Below are 24,875 nucleotides of genomic sequence, written 5' to 3' on the forward strand. Positions count from 1 at the left end.
GCAGCGCGGTGCAGCGCGGTGCAGCGCGGTGCAGCGCGGTGCAGCGCGGTGCAGCGCGGACACCCCGCTCGCCCAGGCGCAGGCAGCGCAGCGCAGCGCGGCGCTGCCCGCACCCACCGCTTCCCCCCGCGCAGAACGAGCAGCCCGGGGACCTTCCCGACCAAAGGAAACTCTTTGCTCTCCCCGGGCACCCGCCCGTCCCTGCACACCCCCGGGGGGGGGGGCTCACACCGCGGGACGCGGCGGTTCCCGATCCGGCGCCGCGTTTTGCTGGAGCAGCAAGTGCCGGCCCCGCCGGGGGGGTGGGGAGGGAAAGGGGGGGGGGGGAGGAGGAGGAGGGGGAGGAGCAGGCAGAGCCGCTCCCCGCCCCTCAGCTGGGAGCCCGCAGCGAGCTGGTGCAAACTTCAGAGCGGAGCCGGAGCGGCGCAGCGCGGAGCCGGGCATGGGGTAGCCGCTCCCCACCATGTAGCCGAGCCCTCGGGCGCTGCGCGCATCGCTCCGCGCCGCGTTACGCACCGCGCCGGGACCATGCGGAGCGCCCCGGCCGCCGGGCTCCTGCCGCTGCTCCTGGGGCTGCGGCTGCTGCTGGGCGGCGGCGCCGCGGCTCAATATTCCAGCGACCTGTGCAACTGGAAGGGGAGGTGAGACCCCGCCGCGCTTGCAGGGGAGGGGGAGAAGGCGAGGGCGTGGGGGGGGGGAAGAGCGGGAGCTGCCACGTCCATCCCCGCCCCGTCGGGGAAGGGAGGGGGGGTGTGGGTGGCAGAAGTTGGTGCCGAAAACAAAAGGGAGAGCCCTCCCGCTGCGGAGCGGCGCAGGGCGCTGCGATGCCCGGCCGGGGCTCGGGGAAGGGGCGGCACAAGGCGGGGAGCCGGGGCTGCGGGGTGGCTCTGCCCCCACCCCCCCCCCCCCGGGCTCGCCGCGACGGGGCGCGGGGCAGGGATGGAGGGGCCGGAGCGGGCTGGGCTGGGCTCCCCCCTGCCCGGCGGCGCGGCTCGGTGGGCTGGGGAAGGAGGAGGGCGGTGCCATGTCCGCCACGGAGAAGTTTTTTCCCCGCGACCATCTTCTCGCGGTCCTCAGCGCTCCGCGGACGCGGTGGCCGCGCCGGGGGGGTTCGGCGGGGCCGGGCGGGCTCCGGCCGCGCCGCGCTCGGGGCAGCCCCGGGGATCCCCCCCCCCGCCCCGGTTTCTCCCGCCGCCGCTGGGACCGGCCCCGGGGTGCGGTGCACCTGCGGAGCTGCCCTGCCCTCCCCTCCCCGCCGCACCGCACCGCAGCCCCGGTGTCACTCCCCGCTCCCGGGAAATCAGCCCCGCACTTCGTCCCGCGGGGATGATGATGATGATGATGAGCCCTGGCAGCAGGGGCTGGCACAGCGGCCTCGCTTCTGATTTATTCTAATTGCGCTGGTTGTGAAACCTCTCCAGTTCTCAAGTGTTTATCTCTCAAATTATCTCCCCTTTAATTGCTTGCAATAAGTTTAACGTGTGTGGTTGGGTCTGTGACCTCTTCCACTGCTCGCAGTTTTAAAAAGCAACGCTGCTAACAAGCAAATGTTGCTGGGTCAGGCTTTCTGTGATTGGAGAGTAAAACTCTATTTTGACTCTAATATTCTGCTCAAATCTGCTTTTCTTTAAAATATAAGTTTGGCCAGCTTGTATCAGTAGGGTGTTTTGGAGTAGGGAGTATTCAAGTTGGGAAACAGCTGAATTGACTTTCAACACGGTAATTTCTTATCTGTTACTGTCTGAAATGTGCAGATGTTTGGTATTTACTTTTTTCTGAACTTTTCTTGACTCTTGACAATTTATACGTAGTTAGTAGCATCAAATCCACTTGAAGGTGAGTCTGTTTGATAGGGACCAAGCCTATAAGTTCTGTGGCAAACTCCTAACTGCATCATTTTGCTTTACCAACCTTCCCTCCTCCCCTAAAGCTGTACCTACTTTCATCCCTAAGCACTGTAGCTGCATGTACTTACCTGGACCTTACCACATGGTACCACAGTGTATTTTTTAAAAGAATGATGACAAACCCCTGTAATTCTGTCCTGTTTGGTTCTTATTTTTGTCCTGTTTTCTTAGAGCAAGCAGTGACCACCCATGTCACCTGAGCAGGGCTGGAATAAGCAATGCCTTGGGTATCAACTAAAGGGGTGATGCTTGGGGAGGGGGGGGAAGTGAAGTATCATTTCCTGTAGCTGAGTTTGGGGTGAACTCATGGTGCAAGCTTGGGCTCGCCCTCCTGTTGTTGCCCTGGTGAGCCAAGGCGGTGACAGCTCCGTGATGATGCTGTTGGAGGCACCGGGAAGGAAGAGCTGCCGTCTTGCACGCACAGCTCAGTCTGGGGGGTTTCACTTGTGTGAGTCCCGGAGTCCAGGTGGGCAGGAGCTGTGGGAGGGGGGTGATGTAAACCAGGCTGGCTGTGGCTGTGCTGGTAGCAAACAGGTGTTGTCAGAAATGCTGGTAGTCCCCAGGCTGTTAAACATCATCTGCTTTGACCTAAAAGACTAGTAGTTAAGAAGGAAAGAAAGGTAATTTGATGTACCAATAAATACCGTCTAATTAACTATTTCAGTGTGGATACTAATAGCTATATGGGTCAGAAAGGATTTTTTTTTTTTAATGTGGAATATAATGTTTTGAAATCATATAAAGTTTTTTACCTTCACTAACTGTTTGAAAAACCTATGAACCTAAATGCCAAAATGTAGTCTGACTTCCCACAGTGAAGTTCTAGGTTGTTTTGTGCTGGCACATATGAGTCTAGTCAGACAGTAAGCCTGAAGGTATTTTCTTACCTTTATACATGTCTATATTAAAAGCAACAATCTTAGAAGTCGAATATTCTGGATATGATTTTTTTTACCCCCCCCATTAGCTTGTGGAGAAGTGACGAGCTTGTGTGCCTGACCAGTATAAAAAGCTTCACTAGGATTCCTGTAGATATCCCTCATGCTTCCAGGGAAATCTGATGCAATGCACAGCTTGACACCTGCAATTTAAATACGCTCAATAGGCCACAGCAGCATCTTAATAAATAGCTTGGCAGAGAGCTTCCAGGAAAGCTTTGTCCAGAAGAAAGCAGAAACTTCACTATGGTGTGTGTCTGGTTATTACTCTTACTGTAACTTCAGGTTTTCGTACTTCAATGACCTCTCGATGCTTTGGGCAAAAATGCTTCAGTGACATGCTGAGAATATGCTAGTCTGGCATTTTTGACTGTAGAAGAGAGAATTCAGCTCTGCTGTGGCTGCTTATGTTCATCGACCTTGCCCTCTGCACTGGTGGATGCTTTGGGGAAGTCTCGATGCTCTGGGCAAGTTTCGTTCTTTAGATTGTCATCTTTAACTATGAACTCCAAGTTAGGAGTGAAAGTTCCCTGTGTTCATGAGGGGTGCTGGGAGGACATGGGTACTTCTGGGGCTCTTCAGAGCATCTGTAATAAAATAAATAAATAGCTAAAGTGGATAGTGTGAATATTCATCCCACTCCCTTTTTCTTTAAATAACACCTGTTGCATGTTGCAGCATAACATTTGATTGCACCGATACTGTAATAGATCTTTCAGGGCAGATGCAGGGGGATGGCTGAAACCAAAAAGGGAGAAGAGTGAGGAGGCAAATGCAGTGATTCAGGATGTCCTCATGGATCGGTATGAGGAAGTAGTATTTGTTGTGGAAGTAAGTCCCAATAAACAGCACAGATTTGAAAGGGAGGATGGATGGCTCATCCATCACTGTAACCATGAAACAACTGTCCTATCTCCTTGCCATATACTTAAAAAAAAAACAAAAACAAAACTAAAATGAGCTTGGGAAAAAAAAAAAAAGGCTCCTGGACCTCCATTATTTTATGGACATGGTGTGTCTGATGACTGGCTAGTGAGAACTGAACACGACATTAAACAATCTCTAATGTGGTGACATATCGTTTTGACAGAAAGCAAAGCGACAGGTTTTACTGGGTGATGATGGCTGCTGTTAAGTAATGTGAGCATGTATTTTGAAATCTGCCTAACTTTTGAGTCATCCTTTATTATAAGGCTTAATGTGTACAGGTACTTGTGCTTGATGTATCTGTCTAATGGCATCACTCTTGCCTGTGGGATATAATTGGCTTTCAGAAGATAATTTCAGCGTCCACCCTGTTTTTTGTTTGAACAGCATGAACGTTTGAACAAAATGAATGTTAAGGCTTTTTTCTCTGGCAGAAGTTCACTGCCTCGGTGTTGTTGGGATCACTTGCAACAGCAGTTTCACTACACAAGTTCAGAGTTTTGCTCCTGGTACCTTCCTTCTGTTTAAGCACTCAGGCTTCAGGGTGGAATTTGCCTCTATAAGTCCTGTAAAACCTCTGCTGCTTATTTTGATGTCTTGAGTAGGAACAAGTGATGTGTGAGGGTAGTTTTTTGTCCCTTTGCTGAGGGATAAGCTTTACACTCTTTAATTTTACATACTGCTTGCACATAAACAGACTTCTGTGTTTTCTGTTGAGTGGCATCATACGCATGCTGTGGTGAAAACTGATTTTGTGGACCAGATGTGGATTTACAGTCAACTTGAAATATCCCATTGCAAGTTAAGTTTCCTGAATGTGCTAAGTACTACTGAATTTGAGGGCAAGAGACTAAAGGTCAAAAACTTGTCCCTCTTTTCTCCTCATCTGTGTTCTTGATGTGGCTTTCAAGATTATTCAAAAGCACATGTTTGCAGGCACTATTGTTATTAAATATGACTTTTTTTTTTCTGAGCTTCCTCATGTAACCTCTATCAAGTGGGTCACACTGACACTCACAATAATGAGTCACATCAACAGTAAATGCAAACCATATGGGTTTTTTCCCCTTTCTTTTACACATGGCCTCTTGTTACTTTCTAAATCCTGACTTGAATTTAAACCCTGTTCAGCACCTGACTATATCTTTGGGGTGGGGAACTGTGTATTTGGAGGCTTCTGTTGAGAAACCAGAACTTGATGTCATTAATTGAACTATACTAAAATATGTTCTTTGCCACAGATTTCCTGTGTAACCTCAGACGAGTCACTTATCCTTTTTAATTATTTTTTTTCCCTGTCTTGTTTCACCTGCCCACGAGGGGGAATGTTGTGAAGCTTCTCTAAAGTCCTGCAAAGCAGATGCCTGAGCTGCGTTGAAGAGTCTCATTTTGGGTGGTGCTCTACAGGCATGGAATAAAAGATGCTTACGTTTGGGAACTAGGTGTGCAAAGCGTAGGAGGAGAAACAAGCTTGATGGTGATTTGCTCATATTCGCATAATAGGTTTGTGACAGGACAGTGACTGGGACCAAAGGATTTTTTTGCCTAATGTCCCAAATACTGCAACCAACAAATCAGGCTTCCCACAACTTTTCCTTTTAACTGGAGTGCCTACAGCATGCAGTGTCATATTAATGCTTTGAGTCACTCTGGGTAGAGAAGCTGTGGGGTTGGTCCAGCATCAGTGACAGGCAGCAAGGGTTGTTTAGAGCTGTCCTCAGTTTAGGCTGTGAGCATGCAAGTCATGGGGATTTATTAGTCATCCTGCCTAAGCAGGGCAATTTGCTCTCCTTTCACTCGCAGTTGGCCCTGGGATCCCTGTTTTGTTCTCCTACTCCATCTCTGTGATCACCAGCTTGGCTCTTGAAACAGCTGTTGAGGTGTTAATTTTTGGCCCTGGTGTTGGGTAAGGACACAGGACTGATGGTGGCCCTGTGCCCAAGCTATGGTAACTGGCCACGTGTTCTCTTTTTTGCTGAACACTCATAGCTGTGTGTCTGCTCATAGCCCATTGGAGCTGGGCAGTAAAATAAGCTAAGCTTAAATCTCATACTGGGGAGAAGTGGGGGAACAGGTACATACCAAAGACAGCAGCATAGTTCAGTGCTTGCCCAGCTATGACTTGGGAGTGTAGTGTCTTCTCTCTTCTCCCTACTTTCCAGTTTGGAGACTGGGGCTGCCCAGCTGGGGTAGGGGGTATCAGTAGCACCCAGAGCATCCCTTTGCTCCAGTTCACAAGGCGAGCTTGGCATCCCTCCCAGTTTCAGATCCATTGGGAATATAGACTTGGAAGGGGAACAAAGTACTTGGGAGAAGGTGGAGTCCGATCGGTGAAGCTGGAGAACATGCTAGTTTAAGCCACCAGGAAGGGAGTTGAAGCGTACGTGTTTTACTTAGTATGCGCCAAGTCATTTGCCACAGCTCAGCTGATGGGCAGTAACTGAGGCTGTAGTAATTTAATTGCATTTGATCATGTGCTTATATCCTACTTAATTTTGAAGTCAGTTACTAGTGGTTTGACTTTTGGGAGATGATTTCAAATTTTTCCATAATATTAAGGCTACAGCCTTGCAAGAGACAAGCACTTCTGATGGCTGCTGAGCTGGATGGGCTAATACTCAGTACTGTCACAGGTTTCCTGCGTTTGTTTACGTGGGTCTTTGAAGGTTTGAGGTTATGACAGTCACCTTACTAGCTCTGTCATTTCTCTAACTTTCTCTTTCTTTCTTCCCCCAGTGGCTTAACTCACGAGTCTCACAAGAAGGATGTTGAACAGGTCTACCTCCGCTGTTCGGAAGGGTCAATAGAGTGGATGTATCCCACAGGAGCACTCATAGTCAACCTGCGACCCAATACTTCACCCGCCTCTTACAAACATTTGACTGTTTGCATAAAGCCCTTCAAGGACTCTGCAGGAGCAAATATTTATTTGGAAAAAACTGGAGAACTGAAACTCTTGGTCCGAGATGGAGATCGCAGCCCCGGTAAAGTGTATTGCTTCGGCTATGATCAAGGGGGCCTGTTTATTGAGGCCACTCCTCAGCAGGACATTAGCAGGAAAATTACGGGCTTCCAGTATGAATTGATGAACAAGGGGATAGCATCTGATTTGCACACAGTTTCTGGTGAGTTCTGGGATATTGGTCATATTTTCATGTACTGTATTGGATGCATAACAGATGGTAGAATGAGTGAGTGGGAAAGTGGTTGAGTCTGAATTTCATGTGCTTTTAAGGACATGTTTTATAAACAGGCTATTGCGGAAGAATTGATTTTATTTTTTTGTTGTTTTTTGGAAGCCGGTAGCATAGGCTGAATTCCAAATGATTTAAGGGCTACATTGTGAACGATTCTCCCCTTGCAGGCATGGGGTGAACGCAGGAGCTGGCTTTACCCTACAGTGAACTCTAGTGTGAACTGGGCTTCCGAGCCTTCCGAGCCTTGCTGTAACAGTTTTCTAACTACTTTTTTACTCAGTTTTTAAGACCCTGCTGCATGTTTTGAATAATAAACATTTAAACAAGGAGGAACTCCTTTTCCTTTTTTTTTTTTTTCTCTGAAACTACCGCTACTTGCTGACCTAATTATTGCCTTTTTCTTTTTTTTTTTTTAAAACCAGGAAAATGGTGTGTTCCTTCCTAAGCTCTGTTTATTACAATCTCTTGAGCATTATTGTGCCATGTCAGAGCTCTTCAACACCATGACAATACTTTTACAGTGCCAGTGTTGTCTTCTCTCTCAACCATTATGAAAAGCAAGTTTTGTAGGGAGAAATCTTATTCCAACAAAAAGCGTGAGGAAGGGGGAGTGGACAAACTGAAAGAGCTTACAAGCCTGTAAAGCCTGATAGTAAATAGCAAGCTAAATACCATTTGGGAACGATAGCTCTAGATATAACCTAATTATGCTATTCAGTTAGTTTGAGAAGAAGTAAATGTAGCATTTGGGAGGATGACAGGGGAGAAGGGGGAATTCCCTTTAGATAGGCGGTATCTGGTTCATGCATCTCCTCCATTCAGAATTGCCTCTATCCCCGAAACCAAGGAGGGGAGATTTCCAGAATAGCCTGAGGAATAGGAGATCTAGGGTGGTTTGTCCCAAATGACTAGGGGGGCTTCAAGGTTTAGATATTTTAAGTGGGGAGCCTAGGACAGCAGCCAGATTTCTCTTTTCAAATGGTAGGGAGTGAAGACAGCCCCGCAGCAGGGGAGAAGAGTCCTCACAGCACACTTGAGATGACTTGGCCCAGGGTAAAATCCGATGTAAAGTGAGCCTAAGATGCTGTACGTAGGCTGTCTAGATTCTGCGGTAGTGATGCCATATGCTTTGCCTGAGATGCTACTTGATAAGCTGTGGTGTGGCTAATTAAACTGCAGCTGTATCTTCCAGGCATTGCATCCCTCCTTTTTGGGGATAAGTGATTGCAGAACTTGAGCTCCATCCTCTCCCCTTCCCTGGCTCCCTTCCACAACAGGACTCTGGGTTTATATGTTTGTATATTTGTGCATACTCACGACCCTGCTAGTGTTTAGATGTTAGCACACCGATTCAGATGTGGCTTTTTTTTTTTTTACAGATCTTAGTTGGATTGAGATGAACAGTTCTTAACTCAGCAGGATGGTAGTTGGCTGAGGGCTAATGCAGTAACCCCCATAACTGATAGATGGCGTGTTTGCCATTAAAACAAAGAACTATAACCACAAATATTAAAATATTCACGCTGCCTTCTTTACTCTTGCCATGTATGCAACTTGTAGCTTAATAGCAAGAGGTCTGCATTTGGAGCAGACTTCTCTGCTTCTAAATTTTAGAAGTGCTACAAAAGAAGTAGGGTATCTGCTGCAGAGCTGTTTTCCCAGTAAGATCATTTATGCAAAGATGAATATGTTGTGCAGAATGTTAGCTATGTAGTAAAATTCCATTGCAGAAGACATTAAATACACTGTTTAATCAGTTATTTGGAGAATGTTCCCAGATTCAGTGCTTCTTTCTTTGACAGGCTATGAGGATGGGGACACAGTCAGGCTACTGAAAGTCACTTTAAACTTACCAAGAACAGTCCTATACTTTTTTTTTTTCCCCCCCAAAAAAGTTGAAATTACTTTTGCATGTAGTAAAATATTATGTGAGAAATACTGTTTATCACTGCTGTTTGCAGTTTGTATATAGATATGGTTTCTCCTGAGCTTTAAAATGAAGAGGACTTGCTGCTGGCATACTTCAGCATCACAAGCCAGCACAAACTGCTGTGTTTTTAGAACTAAGTGCTCTTCATTCCACATAAAATCTTGGAGATTTTTAAAGCTGATGGGAGTTGTTTTTTTTTTTTTCAGAGACTTTCAGAAGTCAAACCGAGGACTGAATCCAATTACAGCCGTCCTCTTTGATAGTCATATTAAATCACTTTTTCTGTGACTGCTGTATTTTCAGCTGTAACAGACACTGGTTGAATTTCAGTGCTGTCATATAAAACAATGTGGTGGGCTATCTGCCTCACCCTCCGAGTGTCTTGTTTGGACAGAAGAAGCTCTTTAATAGTTCATCAGCAGAGCCTTCAGGGCAAACTAGGGATCTCTATTGTATTTTAAATTATTTCTCTCGCCTTTTTTTGGCTCCCTAGACTCTGGGGAGGGGCAGTGGGGGGTGAAAACATGATGGAAATGCCATACATGACTCTTTCCACTACTCAGTCAGATGAGCACTTTTATTCTCCTATAAATATCTGTATGTCTGGGGAAACTGCCAAATAGCTGTCTTGTGAGGCTTCTATAGAGCAATATATTTGGGGCTCTTTGCAGTTCGTGGACCTCCTTTCTTCTGGAGCTGCTTCTAGTTTTTCTGTGAAACCTTCAAAGAGATGCCCTTTAGTAAGCTGTGGATTTGTAGGGGAAGTTTACAATCAATTGACTGAAATCACTGGTGGCTTCTTCATCAGAGAGGAGGCTCAAGCCAGAGGCAAGTTCTGACCTTAGAGGAGCTGCAAACTGGATTTAAGGTTCTGCATTTCTCTCCAAGCATGCTTCTGTCCCTGGGTCACAAATGTGTTTTACAGTGGTTTGGCTGTTGCACACGGGAAAAACGAGCCCGCTCATCTCTCGGTTGCAGTTTGAGGGAGCGCAGCAGGGCTGGCAGTACGTGTGAGGAGATGACAAAGATGTGAGATGCTGTTGCTGATGGGGCTGAGATGTGGGGGCAGAGCCGGGCAGAGGAAGCTCACGCGCTTCCTGGTCTCGCTCAGCGCTGCGGCGCTTCATCTGATGGCGAAAGACCGAAAGTCACAACTATTGCATTATTTTCTTACAACTGCAGAGTGGGGGAGATGACTATCATAAAAGACCCAGGTGTGGGGCTCAGTAATCCAGCCCTTTCCTTGTGCAATAACTACTTGCTAACAACTTCTCCCCACTTTCCCTAAACGGTCTGTTTGTTTCCTGGTGATAATTATTGTACTCTGCCCTTGAGTTTACTCTCTCTTCCTAACCTGGCATCCCAGCTCTGATTAAAGAGTATAAGTCATCTGTTTAATACTTTAATGACCTGTTGTGTCCTCAGAGTCCTGACATTGCAGGGTGCATCAACAAATCAACGTTTGGCAGAGTGCCTGTGGTTTAATTAGAAAACCTCAAGTTTTATTAGTTTACAGTCATTCTTTCCCACTTAATCAGAGTCTAGCAAATAATTCAGCAGAAAACATACACAGGTTCTGAATGGGCCTTTCCCTTTTCTTGGGAAGGTTGAACGGCACCGCAGCCTTACAGTTTTCCAGATTTTTGGGACTCAGCCTTTTCTTGTCTCTGAGTCTGCCTTATCACATACTCTTAAGACTTCCCGAACTGTAAGAAGTATTTGTAGTATACTGATAGGTTTTAATTCAGATTGCTGAAATTTGGTATGGGTAGGTTTTTACTGTCATAGTAACAAGCAAGAAAAAGCATGTTGCTGGGGGTTTGTAGGTTCTTAAGCTGGGTTGAGGAGCAAAGGCAGGCATGCTACAGTGCTTGTCATCATTTTATGTGAGTAGTCCCTAAGAGGGGTCACCTTGACAATTCAGACATCTTGATGGGTGTTTTCTCTTGATACCCAAAGTGATGGGTGACTGAAAGTGATTTTGACTTCAGATTAGGTTTTGGATTGGATCACTGTATTATTCCCATCCACATGGATGGGATCCACTTCAGCTCATGCTTGCAGTAGGGCTCTGAAGCCTTGGTGTTTGCCCAGCTGAGGATCTGTGACATTCTGGCCTGCAGACATTTCAGAAGCAGCATAAATTGTTGAATTTTGTTGATTCTAATCTTTTCTGCTTGTGCTGGAAGAAAATACTCTGGGTCTCTGCTATACTGCCTATGTAGATGGAGGTTTTGGCAAAAGTGTTGTTTGGCTGTATAGTTCCTAGAAGTTTTCTGAAGGTGATGACCCACATGAGCTTCTCAGCGCTAGTGGAGCGTGTGCCTGGTCTAGGTCTGCCTTGCACCACAGCAAGTTGCTTGGATTCAATTCTTACAAAAAATGCAAAGGTCCCTTGAGAGTCATTTGCTTTCTAAGCTCTTCAATTTCTGTTCAGCTAGTTTGAAACAAGAACCTATAGGTTTAACCAAATGTTTTGGAGAGGAAGGTCAATCCTTCCCTCCCTCCCACCAAATGACTTTTGTTTTGTTACATAAAGTCTGTGTTTCAAGAGTGTCACATCCAAGCTCTGGATCCAGCTTAATTAAGGTCTGTAGTTTGCTTTTCCCCTTGCACACTCATGGGGATGTCTGTAATTTGGTTGTTAGAGCTCGAGAGGTAAATTAAAAGCCCTTTCATTACCCACCCGCTTTTGTGTAGTAAAGAAGTCAAACTTTAACAAAAATGTCCCTTTATCTTGATGGCATCTACTGACTTAGTGCAGGTTCTAGTAACTGTTTTATAAATTTTCTTTATTAATGCTGGGTACCTGGCTGAGAATATTAATAGATAGAAGGTATAGCACTCAAGTGGGTATCTGAGAAACAAGGAAAAACTGGATAAATCCAGTTAAGTAATTAAGAACAGTATTCAGCTATTTCCTGTATGCTATTAATTCACGTGCCTGAGAAAAGAGATTGGAAATTAAGAAAGCTCGTAAGTATTTGGGCTATGCCAATGTTTCTACTAGGAAATGGCTTTTTGAAGCACTGTCTTAACTATCGATCTCTAATGCAGTTTGGGTTTGGCAGAGGTGGGGCACCAATCTGCTGTATCTCTGCAGGTATTCTCCCAGAGCGTTGTAGGCTCTTAATCTCAGGCTTTCTTCTGGTTGATCCCAAATATGCATTACTTTTATTCTTTCTTGGAGGCTGAATGCGCCGCTAAGCTCTGTAGCCTGAAGCAGCAGACATGCTGGTGTATTTTTTACTTCTTGTCAGAGTAGAAAGGTTGTTGGTTTTTGTCCCAGAGGCAGGTGAGGAGGCTGGTGTGCCCGCTCTCTGCCAAGGTGTTTGCAATATGGAAATCATGGTCAGTCCCTCTGTGCTCATTGCTGCCACTAGCAGAAGAGGTGATGGAAAGAGGCACTTGGAACACTTAAATTGAAAGTCCCCGTGACCTTTACGCTTAGCACAGGTTCTGCTTGAGTCATTGTCACCGGGATGTTGGCACTGCGCAGTGTGGCAGGGGTGGGAGCACCGCTGTGTGCTGCAGGGTTGGCAGGGATGTGTATTCCAAAAAAAAGGCTTCCTTGGTCTCCTCCCCTCACCCTGTTTTCTGCACAGGATAAAACTTTCACATGTCTTGGGGTTAATCAGTGTTAGGGGAAAAAACCCCAAATCTGAGTGTAGTCTGTTTTGATTTGCACAGAAGAACAGAACTGATATTGATACTCCTCCAGTCAGGATTTGCTGGTGAAATGCATGATGTTCCTGTCTTTTCCCCATAGTAAACAATGATACAAAGCTAGATGCAAAGTAATGTTTTACAAAAGAATGAATAGTATTCCCTAACACTGTATGTCTTTGAAAAAAAAACATTTTAAGCTGATTTTTGAGGGCATACCACTGAACTTGGTGTCATGGATCAACATCTAAATTGATCCGGCTGGCTGCTATATAACAGAGCCTGGAGTGGGATTAATTCTGAGGAGCTAGAAATCTGCTCTAATTATTCATGTGCCTAAAGTGGTCAGATTTGCAGTGAATGATTGACTGTGGGGGGAGAGTTTGAGAGCAAAGTTTTTGAGTTTCTTCCTCTGTGAAATGATTTCAGAGTGCAGTTCTGATGTTCAGGGAACACACACACTGTTATATGTTCCTAAATTGAGCAGGGGTGACTTTTTCAGGATCTGAGCCTCAATAAGGTCAAAAATGTTGTACTAAGAAGTCTTCACCTTAAAGAAAAAATCAAACCAAAATTCGAGGGATGCCCTAATTTAATCTCTCTATCCCCCAAGAAAATGAGTTTGACAGCAGTCTCTTCTGGTCTTGCTGGCCTTTGATGTTGCCAGGACAGTAGTTGGTTTTGCAGTGGGCAGAGGAGGTGACAATGGAGCTGCAATGATAAATACACAGCTGCAGGGGAGAGGGGGTAAGAAAATAGCTTATTTTTGCTAGACTGGCCACGAATGCCGTTAGCTTATTTCTCAACTCAGTGGGCAGTCAAAACCAATAAGCAGTCAGGTGTATTGTCCGGACAGCTGGGGCTCTGCTTTGCTCTGACCTTTATGTATTGCAGAAGATAGTCTCACAAATAGATTTGCAATCCAGCGGAGTTGCTTGGCAGTCTTTAATAATGCTCTTTGCTTGCTCTGCAAAACTGTTTAGTTTGCTAATTCCTGAGGCTGTAGTTAAAGAAGGGATGGGAGGGTGGGGGAACTGCATTCCTCTTCCTGCCCCCCACCTTCCCAGAGGAATAAGAAACTTACTGAAACATGGGCCAAATTTTTCCTGTTAGGGCCTTGATTTGCACAACACAAAATATCTTTCTCCTTAATCTGCTGTGGAAGCCAGAAAATATACACTGTAATATTGCATGGATGCTTGGAAGCCACCCTGGACCCAAAGCTGTGATATGCTAAATCTGGCCTTGGGAGGTTTAATACTGGGTCAAAAGAGCTGCTGCCATATGACACGCAGCTTTGATCCAGCAGTAACTTCTGATGCTGAGTCACATCGTGGAAGGATTTTTTTTTTTTGTATTGGTACCTCCTGGGATGTATCTCTGCACCGCTGTGACTCCTGTTGTTTGCCCGAGTCAAAGCCCCGCTGCTGGGAGACTTGTGATCGTTAGTGCCGGGATATGAACACGGAGCCTGGCCTGGCTTTCCAACGCCTTAACACCACCCCCTCTCCCCCAGGGTTGTTCCTGTTTGTATAGGATGCACCGCTGCCCCACCAGAACTGTTAGTAGCTTTACAGTGACTTCATCTATGTATAAGTGGATGTGAGAAATTTAAGGAAAAAAAAAAAAAAAAAAACAACAAAAAACCCCAAACAAACAAAAAACTGCACCCCAACAACAAAAAGGAAAATAGTCCAGACTTACGTAGAGCCAGAAAATGATCTTAATATGACAAAGAAATGTGTGTTGTTAAGTAAAAGAAGTGTATATACCTTAAAGCTTTTCCTGTTTCAAAAGGAAAACCTTTAATAACTTTTTTTTGGGTTAACTGAACACAGTTATAACATTGAAGATCACACTGCGTGAGATGTTGCCCTTCCACAGTCCTCAAGAATAGGCTAATCAAATAAATGTGGTTTTAAAATTAAAACTGGCCTTGTTCCTTCAGAGCTCTCCCACATACCAAAAAGAATTTGATTTCTAGAAACATGAAGGAGAAGGACCTGTGTGGATGTGAGTGCACATACGCTACTATATTTATTTTATTTTTTTTTTTAAAGACTCACTTAATCTTTGATCTGTCATTGTTCCACTCTCAGGGTTTAACTTTAACCAGCCACTTGTTACTTAATTCTATTCCTCTGCTCCACAGGAGGCATTAATGGTCCAGACCGAAGAGGAGGGTGGTGGGGAGGGAGGGAAGGCTTTGTGTTCCTGGCAGGTATCCAGCCTGGTAGTAGGTGCTGGCTCCTGCCTTTCCTATAGCCCTGGCATGGGCAGAGGGAAGCTCTGGCACCAGAGCCATGTGCCTGGCTGCACAGCTTCCCCCGGCACAGGAGTAAAAAACACCATTTTCATTTTCTGCCTTGCAAGCACTGCATGACAGCTGAGTGTTTTGTTAGCTATCAGAGACAAAACCAAACAAGACCTCAAAGCTTTCTTCATTATTTAATGCTTTCCTAGATCTGATTAGTGTGTTCTTTTATAAGGCTTTGGAAGGATGTTTTCTTTAGAAGAAAAACTAAATATTTTCTGAGTGAACTCTAGGAGGGGATGAGCCAAGCCATAAACCTTTGTGGATTTTGAGTTGGTAAAAAATAGCTGCTTTGGTCCTGTGCTGCCAGGCGGTGGATGGGCAGCGTGGAGGTGCGGTGCTGCAGGCAACTCATTCATCCTCACACCTGCCCAGCGCTTCCCATTCCTAATCCCCCTTGGGGAGCAGCGGTGAGTTTGAGGAAGGAGAGGTATTTTCTGTCAGATAAACAAATAGCTATATTTTTTTACGGCTTTATATTGGTGTTTTGTGTATATGCAGCAGGAGAAATTCCCAGCAGTTACCTTGCTGCCTGCTTTTCTCTTTAATTGCAATTAGGAAGGGGGAGAGAGAAAGCAAAGAGATGGCAGACAATGACAAATGCTTGCACAGAAATATGGACTAAGACAGTTGCAGAGATGCTTCTTGTTTGCTAGGCTCACTCTTCTGCTGCAATTCAGGCAGGAGGAATTTAACTGAAAATCTGATCTGCTGAGTAGGACTTTTTGGACGTGATACATTGCAGACTTGACTGCAACTGAGGATTTTTATAGGGCTGGTGATGCAATGGGTAAGTGTAGGAGCTTGGCTGGGAGTTGGCACAGGCCCTGTTACCATTACGTCGCTGCCCACCCCAGCACCGAGGTTTGCCACGGCAGCGTGGGAGCCCGAAGCCCGGCGCTGCCCTGGGATCGGGAGGGTGGGGAGGGCTGGGGAAGCGATGGAGCCTGAGCCCTGAGCCCTGAGCCGTGCCTCTCAGGGAGACCGTGTTTGGCACAGGCATTAGTGTTTCCTGGTGGAGCAATAAGCAGCCCAGAGGAGGTGGGACAGAAAGAAGTCTCTCAAAGATATTCCACTTCTCATAATTTCTCCTGGGTTGATGCAACTCATGCGTGGGCCTGGAGGTAGACTTTAATAGTGTCTAATGCTGCATGAATAAAAACTGCTCTGTTTTTTTTTTTTTTCCCGTTTTTTTTTCCTTTTTTTTTTAAACAAATGGCTGTTTGTGTTTCTAGCTGACCTTTCAGCTCATTTGTTAGAATGGGTGCTTCATCTTGGAACAGCAAACAGGCATTGACTCTGCAATCCCAGAGGATCCTTACGTGCTCTGTAGCTGCTGAGCCAAGTTTCATTTTGAAAGCTGTTGCAAATGGAGCTTGCCTAGTACCAAATCTCTTCCTCACGCTGTTTACATAAATAGTCTTCTTTGGTACTTAAGGACTTTAATACCCTCTTGGAAGACATTTTTGTGAAAAGATAAATTTCTGGTTTATGGTCTCTTGTCTTAACATTTCTCAGAACACAAAGGTCATCACATCTCTAATGATGAGGTTTACAATATGCTTTTTTATTCCTTCTTTGCAGGAAGGAAGTGGTATTAACTCAATTCTCTTGGCACAAACCATGCCACAGCATATGAAAGTCTGCATTTCATTAAACTTTTTTGCAGGTTTAAATTGTTCTTGGCCAGTGTCTGTATTTTCCAAGTTACTTTTGGAAACTTGTACATATGTGCAAGCTGAACAAAACGTTAGAAATGAGCTAAGGCAGGGAGCTGGAGTTGATACTTTCTTTTCAGAAGAGGCAAAATCACCAATATCCCTGCTTCACATAAAGAAGTCAGGGAAGAATGTCCACTGCAGCATCATGATTTTGGTCCAGCTGCTGAGTCACCATCTTGTCCTGTACCAAATCTTGGCTGTGTTTTGGCTGCAGAAGAAGGGAGTCTTTGAGGTTTGTGTCTTTGCTCATGGTCCTTGTTCTGAGCTGCCTTTTCTGCTCAGCACAGGGGCTCAGATTAATGTTCCAGCAAATATGGGGATGAATTCTTCTGCCTTCAGAAGAGCACTAAGCTCTCTCAGTATGTTATTCATAGCGTTAACCTTCTATTCATTGAAGAAGCACAAACATTTTGAATCTCATGTCTGAGGCTCATTGAGCCAAGGGCTTGGGAGTAGCGCAAGTCCAGCTCTTGGGTTTGCTCCCTGACTTGGCGTTTTCATACTGACATGCTGGAAAAAGTGCAGTGCTTGCAGAAAGCCATGTAATCCTATCCCATCCAAAGACAGGAAAACCTTGTAAAACAAAAGAGTGATGAGAGAGCTCCTCTGTGTGTTGTGACTGGGTGTCAGTAACTTCCAGCCCAGCTGCGGAGATGCTCTGTGTCATCTGGCCACGTTTTCCCTCCCTGCGTGGCTGCAGGTATTATGTTAAATGCAGGTGTGCTGGATGCAGCTCTGCTGGCCTGAGCTCCCAGCTAGCATGTTCATTTTAAATTTGAGATGCACTGAGGTGCAGATGCATTGAAGTAGTTTAGATGGTGTTTTGGTGTGGGGGTTGAGTGTTTTGAGGTTGACTTATTTTGGCTTGCTCAGGAAGAGCGTTCTGAGAGGGTGAGGAAAGTTGAAGTTATATCTAGAAAGGAGATGACTAGTCACAGCCTGGTAAACCAGAGTGGTTGTCAAATTCTTGTCCACCTCCATTGCAGAGTAGCAGATCTTTTTGTTTGGGATATGAGCTGAGAGGTTTGTTTTACGGCAGAAGTGTTGCCTCTCCAGAGAGGAAGCCTAGGCAAACTTAGGAAGAAATAATTACAAGGATTTATTCTACTTCTTGATTAGCCAAAGCAGGATCAGGGCAGGATTTTTTTTTTTTTTTCTTGCTCATATGATGTTTGCCCTTAAACTCTTGTCTCACATCTAGATCACTGATCCAGTAATCAGTTGAGACATAGTCATTTCTGCCTAGGACTCAGAAAAATGACAGAGAAATGCACCATCATTGGAGAAACCGCATCTCTATTTTTATAGTCTGCTCTCGGAAGTCTGTACTCTGTGTTTCCAGGAAGGAGACTCATCCTATGATGCCCTTTCCAGTATGGTTGCAATTACAGAGCTGCCACCAAGAATTTGAAGGGTGTGGGTGGTTTTTTTTTTGTCCATATGAACTAATGCTGATGTCAGGCTGTGAGCTTTCATCGTCTGCTGTGGCCCCACACTGGTACGGCTTGAGACGCTGCAATACAGGCTGGCATAGCTTAAATCAGCTGGGTCTGTGACAAGACGTGTTTGAATGTCTTCTGCTGAGCATGCAAGAGAAAAGACTACTTGTTTTAATAAAAAGATTTAAACCTAAGAACTAACAGAAAATAATACTCCAACCCTGCCTGGGCCTCCTCAGTAGCTTTTGATACTTGAAAGGTCTGATTGCTCTTCAAAGGATTCGTCAGAAATACTAATGTGTGGGTGATGTATGCCACGGAAACTGGAAGTGCAGATAAACCAGCTCTATGTTTCCTCCCCCACCATCCACACCTCTACCACACTGCACGCGTATACAAACTTCTTAATAAAACCAAAGGGTATTCCTCGGTAAAGCGGTTTTCTGCAATTACTTTGTGTTAAACATTTTCACTTCTGCTTAAAGGGTGTCTCTCTTCCTGTGCATGCTGCCGGAGTAGTGACGTATGTTCAGCAGAACCTACCCAGAGACGTAGGGTAGATGGAGAAGGTCTTTTGGGCTCAGGAAGTAGAGCTTTGGGACAGTGTATAGAGACTTGCAGCCTGGTTTGTCTAGTCGTCTTGATAGTTGTGAGGTTGTAGAGCGTGTTGAAACAGTTCAGGACAGACAGAGGAGAGTTCTTACTTACGGGTTGGAAGCTGGTTTTAGGGTAAGGTAAGGTCAGTCAGACCCATGGGTGGCTGTTGAAACACAAATGTTTCAAAAGAAGATCAGGCTCATTCATGTGGTTTCTGTGATGCCTGCAGCCAGAGCCAGCATGTCTCGGTCTGAACGGGTCCTGGGGGGAGCTGTCATCCTAAACCATGACGATGGCCCTTCAAATAACCCCCGTCTCCTATTTTCAGATAGAAGGGTTACGTGTTGCAAACCAAAGGAGGAAGGACTGGCCTTTGTGTGTGCTGAGAGAGGGCGGCAACACCTACCCACACCTCTCAAGGCAGAGGAGGCACATGCTAAATTGCAGCACTGAAGGTGCACTTAAATCCATCCCCAATATTGGAGGAGATCCTTTTGAGACAACTCAACTGCCTGGTGCTGGCTGAGCTGGGGACCTTCTGAAGCACGTGGCATCTCCTCAGGGCACGTTCCTCTCTCTTCCTGAGCATTTCTGCCTCCCCGTGGAAAGGACCAGCAACACGTTTGACAGAGCTGTTGGCCAACAAGTGCAGGCTATTGTTAGTATTGCCATGTCCTCCTCGGTAACATCAGGTTCAGAGGGCAAATCGCTCAAAGCAGCTGGGACATGACTGCTGGCTTGTGAGGAATGATGTAATTACATCTCCCTCTGCGGGGAGGTGAATAGAGAGGCCTTTGGAGGCACTGGACTGGGGGGGTGGAGGGAAAGGGCTGCCTCAGGTTACTTCAGGTCAGGATACTGTCAAAATCCATCAAAGGCATTCCCAGGAGAGTCGGCAGCCGACGTGCACAATGCAGGCTTTATGCCACCAGCAGTGGAGTTGAGTTATAGGCATCTGGGCTTTAGAGGGCTTCAATAAAACATTGCTTTTCTCTCTCTCTTCCCCCCCCCCCCAACTCTTCCCCTGCTGCTGTATGAATTAAGGCTCTTTGGCTTATCGAGTTTAAAGGAATTAGAGCAGCTGACGTTGATATTGTTGTTGTTGCAAGTTCATAGACTCGCTTTTGGATGAGAGAACCTGGGCAGCCCTTGAGACATCCCCAGGGGGTCGGGCATCCGGCAAACACAGCCGTCTTGTTTAGTAACCAGGCCTGTTTCCCCAGAAAACGAACATCTTCACCTGCTGTGCATGAGTGAAGTGCTTTTTTTTTTTTGCCTTTTTTTTTTTTTTTTTTTAGTTATAATGATGCTTCCCATTTTAGCCTGAGGTATGTGTGTCATTTTGACCTACAGATAGAGGAAAACACCTGCTGCCGATCCCAGGGTGAATGAGTGCTGAATTGCAGCTAAAAGCACTAACTTGCAGCATAATCACACAGATTCCTTAGTGGCTGTGATTAAAAAGAAAGTGTAGGCATTGCCTCCTCCGAAGGATTTTGTTTCTTTTATGAGACTGCATAGGAATGAAGCTTTGGTTGTAGCGAGTGAATGTTATTTGCTTTTTAATGGTCCATTTACCTCGGCAGTAATCCTTCACGACTCGTTTTCCATCTGTGCTTGCATACCTTGTTTTTGCCACTTGCAAGATATATTTGATACTCTGTGAATACAGATGTGGGAGTTGTTCCACAGAAGAGGATTTCTGTTCTTCATATGTCTGGTATTGAAGTGATGGGTGGTGGTAAATGGTTGTTAAATAAGCTTGCATGCCACCAAACTGCTGTGAGTCAGCATGGATCTGAAGTAGGTTTTAAGTAATGATCTAGTGTGAGCAATGCTGAGTACTTTTAATTTCCTTTTGCATTTGAAATGGATGTAGGATTTTGCCTAGAATCCACAATTAAGATTATTTGATTCTGTGTATATGTGGAGGTTTGTTAATTTGATTTATTATAGTGTCAGTCTATTCAAATAGAAGGAACCACTTTTAAAGTATTTTGCTTTTTATCTTTAATGCTGTTGCACTCCATTTGAGAACAAAAATGGCTTAGTCATTTTGTTTTTTTCAATTTTCTGATGGGGTTGGACGAACTACAGAGATGTCTGGTCTAAACCAAGACTGTTTTCACTCAGACTTAAAAAGGCCAAGATGCCTTTTTATTATTAGATTTTTGCAGAACAAAATATCTGAAATCCAGTGTCTGAAATCCAGCTGTGGATTTTGAGGATGTCCATCAGCTGTACTTTTTTTTAGAGCTTCTGTCCATGTGAAAATGCTGTAGGATTTGCACAGGTTTGCAGGTTCCCTCCATTTGATCTAACTTGGGTCCTGATTTGGGCAGAGGGGAGGCTGGGGAAGAGGAACATTTGCCCTATGTGAATTTGGTAGGTGCCATGAATGAAAAAATTCCATAGTAGGATGTTATATGACTAATATAATTTTCTCTGTCAGGTGAAACTTGGATGTTTGGTCTGGCCACTAATCAAAATCCCTTGAGTTTCAAAATTGAGGTATCTTGAGACTGTATTTATTGTACTACTCCAATTATGTGCAGGCTTTGGATGGCTCTGTATTCCTTCTGATATTAAGCAGTTTTCAAATTTTTCCAAAAAAAGAGAGTTGAAATAGTATGTGGGGGGGAAAAAAGGGTGGTAAAGGCTGACTTGTTTCTATAGGCCCTGGAGGCATTCACACTTGACTAAACAGAAATGCCTGATGGATCCAGATGCTTCAACAAAACTATTTTGCCTATTCCTTGTCTCTTCTTTTGGTGCTTTTTAACCTTCTTGAATTATTTCTTCAAATATCGCTGCCCAGAAATGTGCATTTTACGTTCTCTTTAATCCTATTAAACAGCGTGTTACACTGTGTATTAATCATCTGACTGGAGCAAATCTGGTGGATTTGGTTCAATAATCCTTCTTTCTGGATCACTGCCTTTCTGGGACCTTGGAAAAAATAAGAGATTTGCCATGTCTTACGTTAAAGAATGGCTTGTGCCGACTAACAGAGGAAGGCTAATAGCTGAGTGTTGTAGGCACAAGCTATGCGTTGTCTAGACTAGTTTAAATCTACTCCTTAGTGCAATGGATAAACTTCTCCGGGAAGCAGGCGGGGGTGAGAGGAAGGGCGTGACTTTTGGGGGGTCTGGTAATTGAGTGTTGTCAGATGTTGAGCTTCAAAACCTAAATTTTTTGAAGGTGGGGAGAAGTGGAGTAGCTTCAGCTTGCGGTTTGATCATGGACTGTGTGATGAAACATGCTGTAGCTCCAGTGCTTCACCTCGTCTCCAGCGTGAGCCCTGCCTTGCTGCTGTCTTTGCCCGTACTAAGCCAGGCAGAGCAGCATGCTTGATGGGTTTCCATTTTTCTGACTGATGTGCAAGTGCCACTTCAAGATGACATCAAGTGAAAGACGTGGGCTCTGATCCTTGGGCCACCAGTGGACAGACTTAATTAGCATCGCTGGGCAGGGCAGGCCCTGATAGTAAGCACATTCCTGAACTCAACAGGGTGTTATAGAAACATCTGTACCGCAACTACAGTACCTTCTCTGCAGAAATAGCTGGCTGAGTACAAAGAGGAGCCACATTCTTGCATTGATTAGATTAGTGCAGATCTCCAAATGTTTCCAGCAGTACAGGAAATGGTCTTTGTGCTGCTTGAGCTCTAACAGATACAGGCTCGAGTTTCCGCTTTGCCTCGACGCCCTCAAACACATGCGCTGGGGGTTTTTTTCCTCCCTTCTTTGCCTCCCCCACTCTGAAACCTCCTGGATCTTTGATGTGGTGATAGGCTAAATGACTTGTGAAATAGCCCAACAACACTTGATAGAAATTGTAAGAAAGAAGCTTTGCCATCAGAGTTTAAAAGGCACATGATCTTCAAAGCCTTTTTGAGAGCTTTGAATTTACAACAGAGCAGGCTGCACATGCACCCAGTATCAAAATGTATTTTGCATGAGTGCAGCGAGTGTGTGGGGTGTTTGCTAGATAATGTATCCCAGCAGGAGCATTAAAGAGATCCATATTCCTGCTTAAGTACAAAAATCTCATGGGGGCTAGGGTTAGCCTCCAATTCTTGTAGCGTTACTGATGCCTGGCAGGTCTTTTGACCACTTGTCCTCATGTTGTGTGTGTGTATGTGTGTGTCCAGATTTTGGTTAATTTAAATTTTGGTTAATTTAAATACCAGTTTATTTCTTTAAGGATTTGCTAATCCTTACCCTTTCTCTCCAGCTCCCTGCCGACCATGCAGTGACACAGAGGTCCTCTTGGCTGTCTGCACTAGTGATTTTGGTGAGTTGTTGCTTTCCCCCTTCCCTTCTCCCCCCAGGTGTCTCACTTGAATGTGACATCCATAAACACTGGTGGACACTCTACTTAATGCTTGGCAACTCCCACCAGCAGAAAATGTGGTCTAAAGGGGCTGTGTGCATGGGAGAGGGAGGAGGACACGGTGTGAAGGACCTCAAAACCATGCACCCAGATAGTACTTCCCCAGGGTAGACAGCAAACAACCCAGCAGTTACAATGGAAGTAGAAGTTCAAAGGCTTGGGTGCATCTAGGGGAAGCCTTTACTTGCTGCCCTAAAATGGACTGTTGATAAAAGACCAAAAGTTTCAATAATTCTCCATGCTTCCCTTTTTAAAGGGGAAATTAATATTAGCTGGTATCCGTAATGGCTGAAGAACAGAAAGTATGTTGGCAGGGAGCATTAAGCATGTATCTTGTTAGAACTCTTTATCATGATTGATGCTATTTTTCTGATGTAATTTTTGTGTTTAAATTTAGCATGTGGGTCCCCTTTGCTGGACAGGTTACAAATATAAACTGTAACAAATAGAAATACATGCTGGAGGTTACTGATATAAACTTAACTCTAAAAATAACAAAGGACCAAAACTGTGGCTGCTGTATTGAAACCAGTTCCCCTTGACCTGCTTGGCTGAGTTCAGACCTGGTTCTTTCAGAGGGATTTTGGGTAACTCTTCCTTATGTCCTTTTTCTGTTCCCAGTGATCAGAGGCTCCATTCAAGATGTAACGAACGAGGCAGAAGAGCAAGAATCCATAATTCATGTCGGTGTCAACAAACTGTACAGGCAGAAGAGCAAAGTCTTTCAGCTCACAGGGGAGAGTGGGAACTGGCGAGGACAAATAAAGACCTTGCTGGAATGTGGGGTGAAACCAGGAGACGGAGACTTCCTTTTCACGGGACGCATGCACTTTGGGGAGGCCAGGTTAGGCTGTGCCCCTCGTTTCAAAGACTTCCAAAGGATGTACAAAGAGGCAAAAGACAAAGGGCTAAACCCATGTGAAATTGGTCCAGATTGAAATCCCCTGTTTGGCTGAAGATTGCTTTTAGCATTTGGCCGGGAATATTTCCTGGCCATGGTGAAAACTGAACAAAAACGGTAACTGAGAGCATGGACAGATCTGGAGTGCAGGCTGAGACCCCGCAGGACACGTGTGCAGCCTGTGGTGCTGTTAGACTAATGGAAGCAACAGAGGTACGAGCTCAGAAGGCTGCCAAGCAAGCAAGGCTGGATTTTTAACCAATCTTGTCCTTACGAATTAAGTTATTATATTTTTTTAGTGACTTCCTTAGGAAAACAAACAAAGAAAACTCCCATGTCTTAATAAAAAACCCAAATGAAAGCCAACATGCCTTTGTATCTTTTTAATACTAATTTTTAAAAATGTCTTAAGCTGATGTAGCATTTGGAATGGCGTATTCTGTATAAATGGCCAAGAATGTGATAGAGCACGGTAAAACATCTTAACATTGACGCTTTGTAAAAAGCTTGGTGTACAATTCTAAGTTGTTTCTTATGACAGAAATTTATGGAGCCAAACTCTTGTGTGTTTGTTTCTTTTTCTTGTGTGTGTGTGGTTGGTTTTTTTTTGTTTTGTTTTTTTTTTTTTTTTTTAATTTGAAAGAATGTACAATCACCGCCTGCAATTTTTTGTCCAGGCTGGCAAATTCTTTCCATTCCAGAGAAATAAAGGTCCCTGGATTTGACACATGCTGTTTAAAATCTTTTATTTTTTTCTTCTCTGTAAGGCTGATCTCGGCTAGTCCAGATGTGCTCATACATCAATTCTGGGCTGCTCGCTTATTTTGTGGCTTCTCTGAGCAGAAGCAGAGTTCCTGTGAGGCATTGGGAACCGCAGTGTTTTTCAAAGGGGAAGCAGGAGCTATTTTTGGAGATTTTTAGACACGTGTCCAGGCAAAGGCT

At 45.0% G+C, this 24,875-nt stretch overlaps 1 protein-coding gene across 1 annotated transcript; it reads left to right on the top strand.

The window, feature by feature from the left end:
* The first annotated feature begins 375 nt into the window (after positions 1-375).
* METRNL (meteorin like, glial cell differentiation regulator) lies at positions 376-24,660 on the top strand. The gene is made up of 4 exons (XM_042802755.1): positions 376-641; positions 6,509-6,897; positions 22,874-22,933; positions 23,654-24,660. The coding sequence occupies exons 1-4, from the start codon at positions 529-531 to the stop codon at positions 23,968-23,970; spliced, it is 879 nt and encodes a 292-aa protein (XP_042658689.1). The 5' UTR covers positions 376-528; the 3' UTR covers positions 23,971-24,660.
* The last annotated feature ends 215 nt before the right edge of the window (positions 24,661-24,875 follow it).

Source organism: Tyto alba, unplaced genomic scaffold (genome assembly GCF_018691265.1).
Source record: "Tyto alba isolate M040663 unplaced genomic scaffold, T.alba_DEE_v4.0 Super-Scaffold_39, whole genome shotgun sequence".
NCBI classification, from domain to species: Eukaryota; Metazoa; Chordata; class Aves; order Strigiformes; family Tytonidae; genus Tyto; species Tyto alba.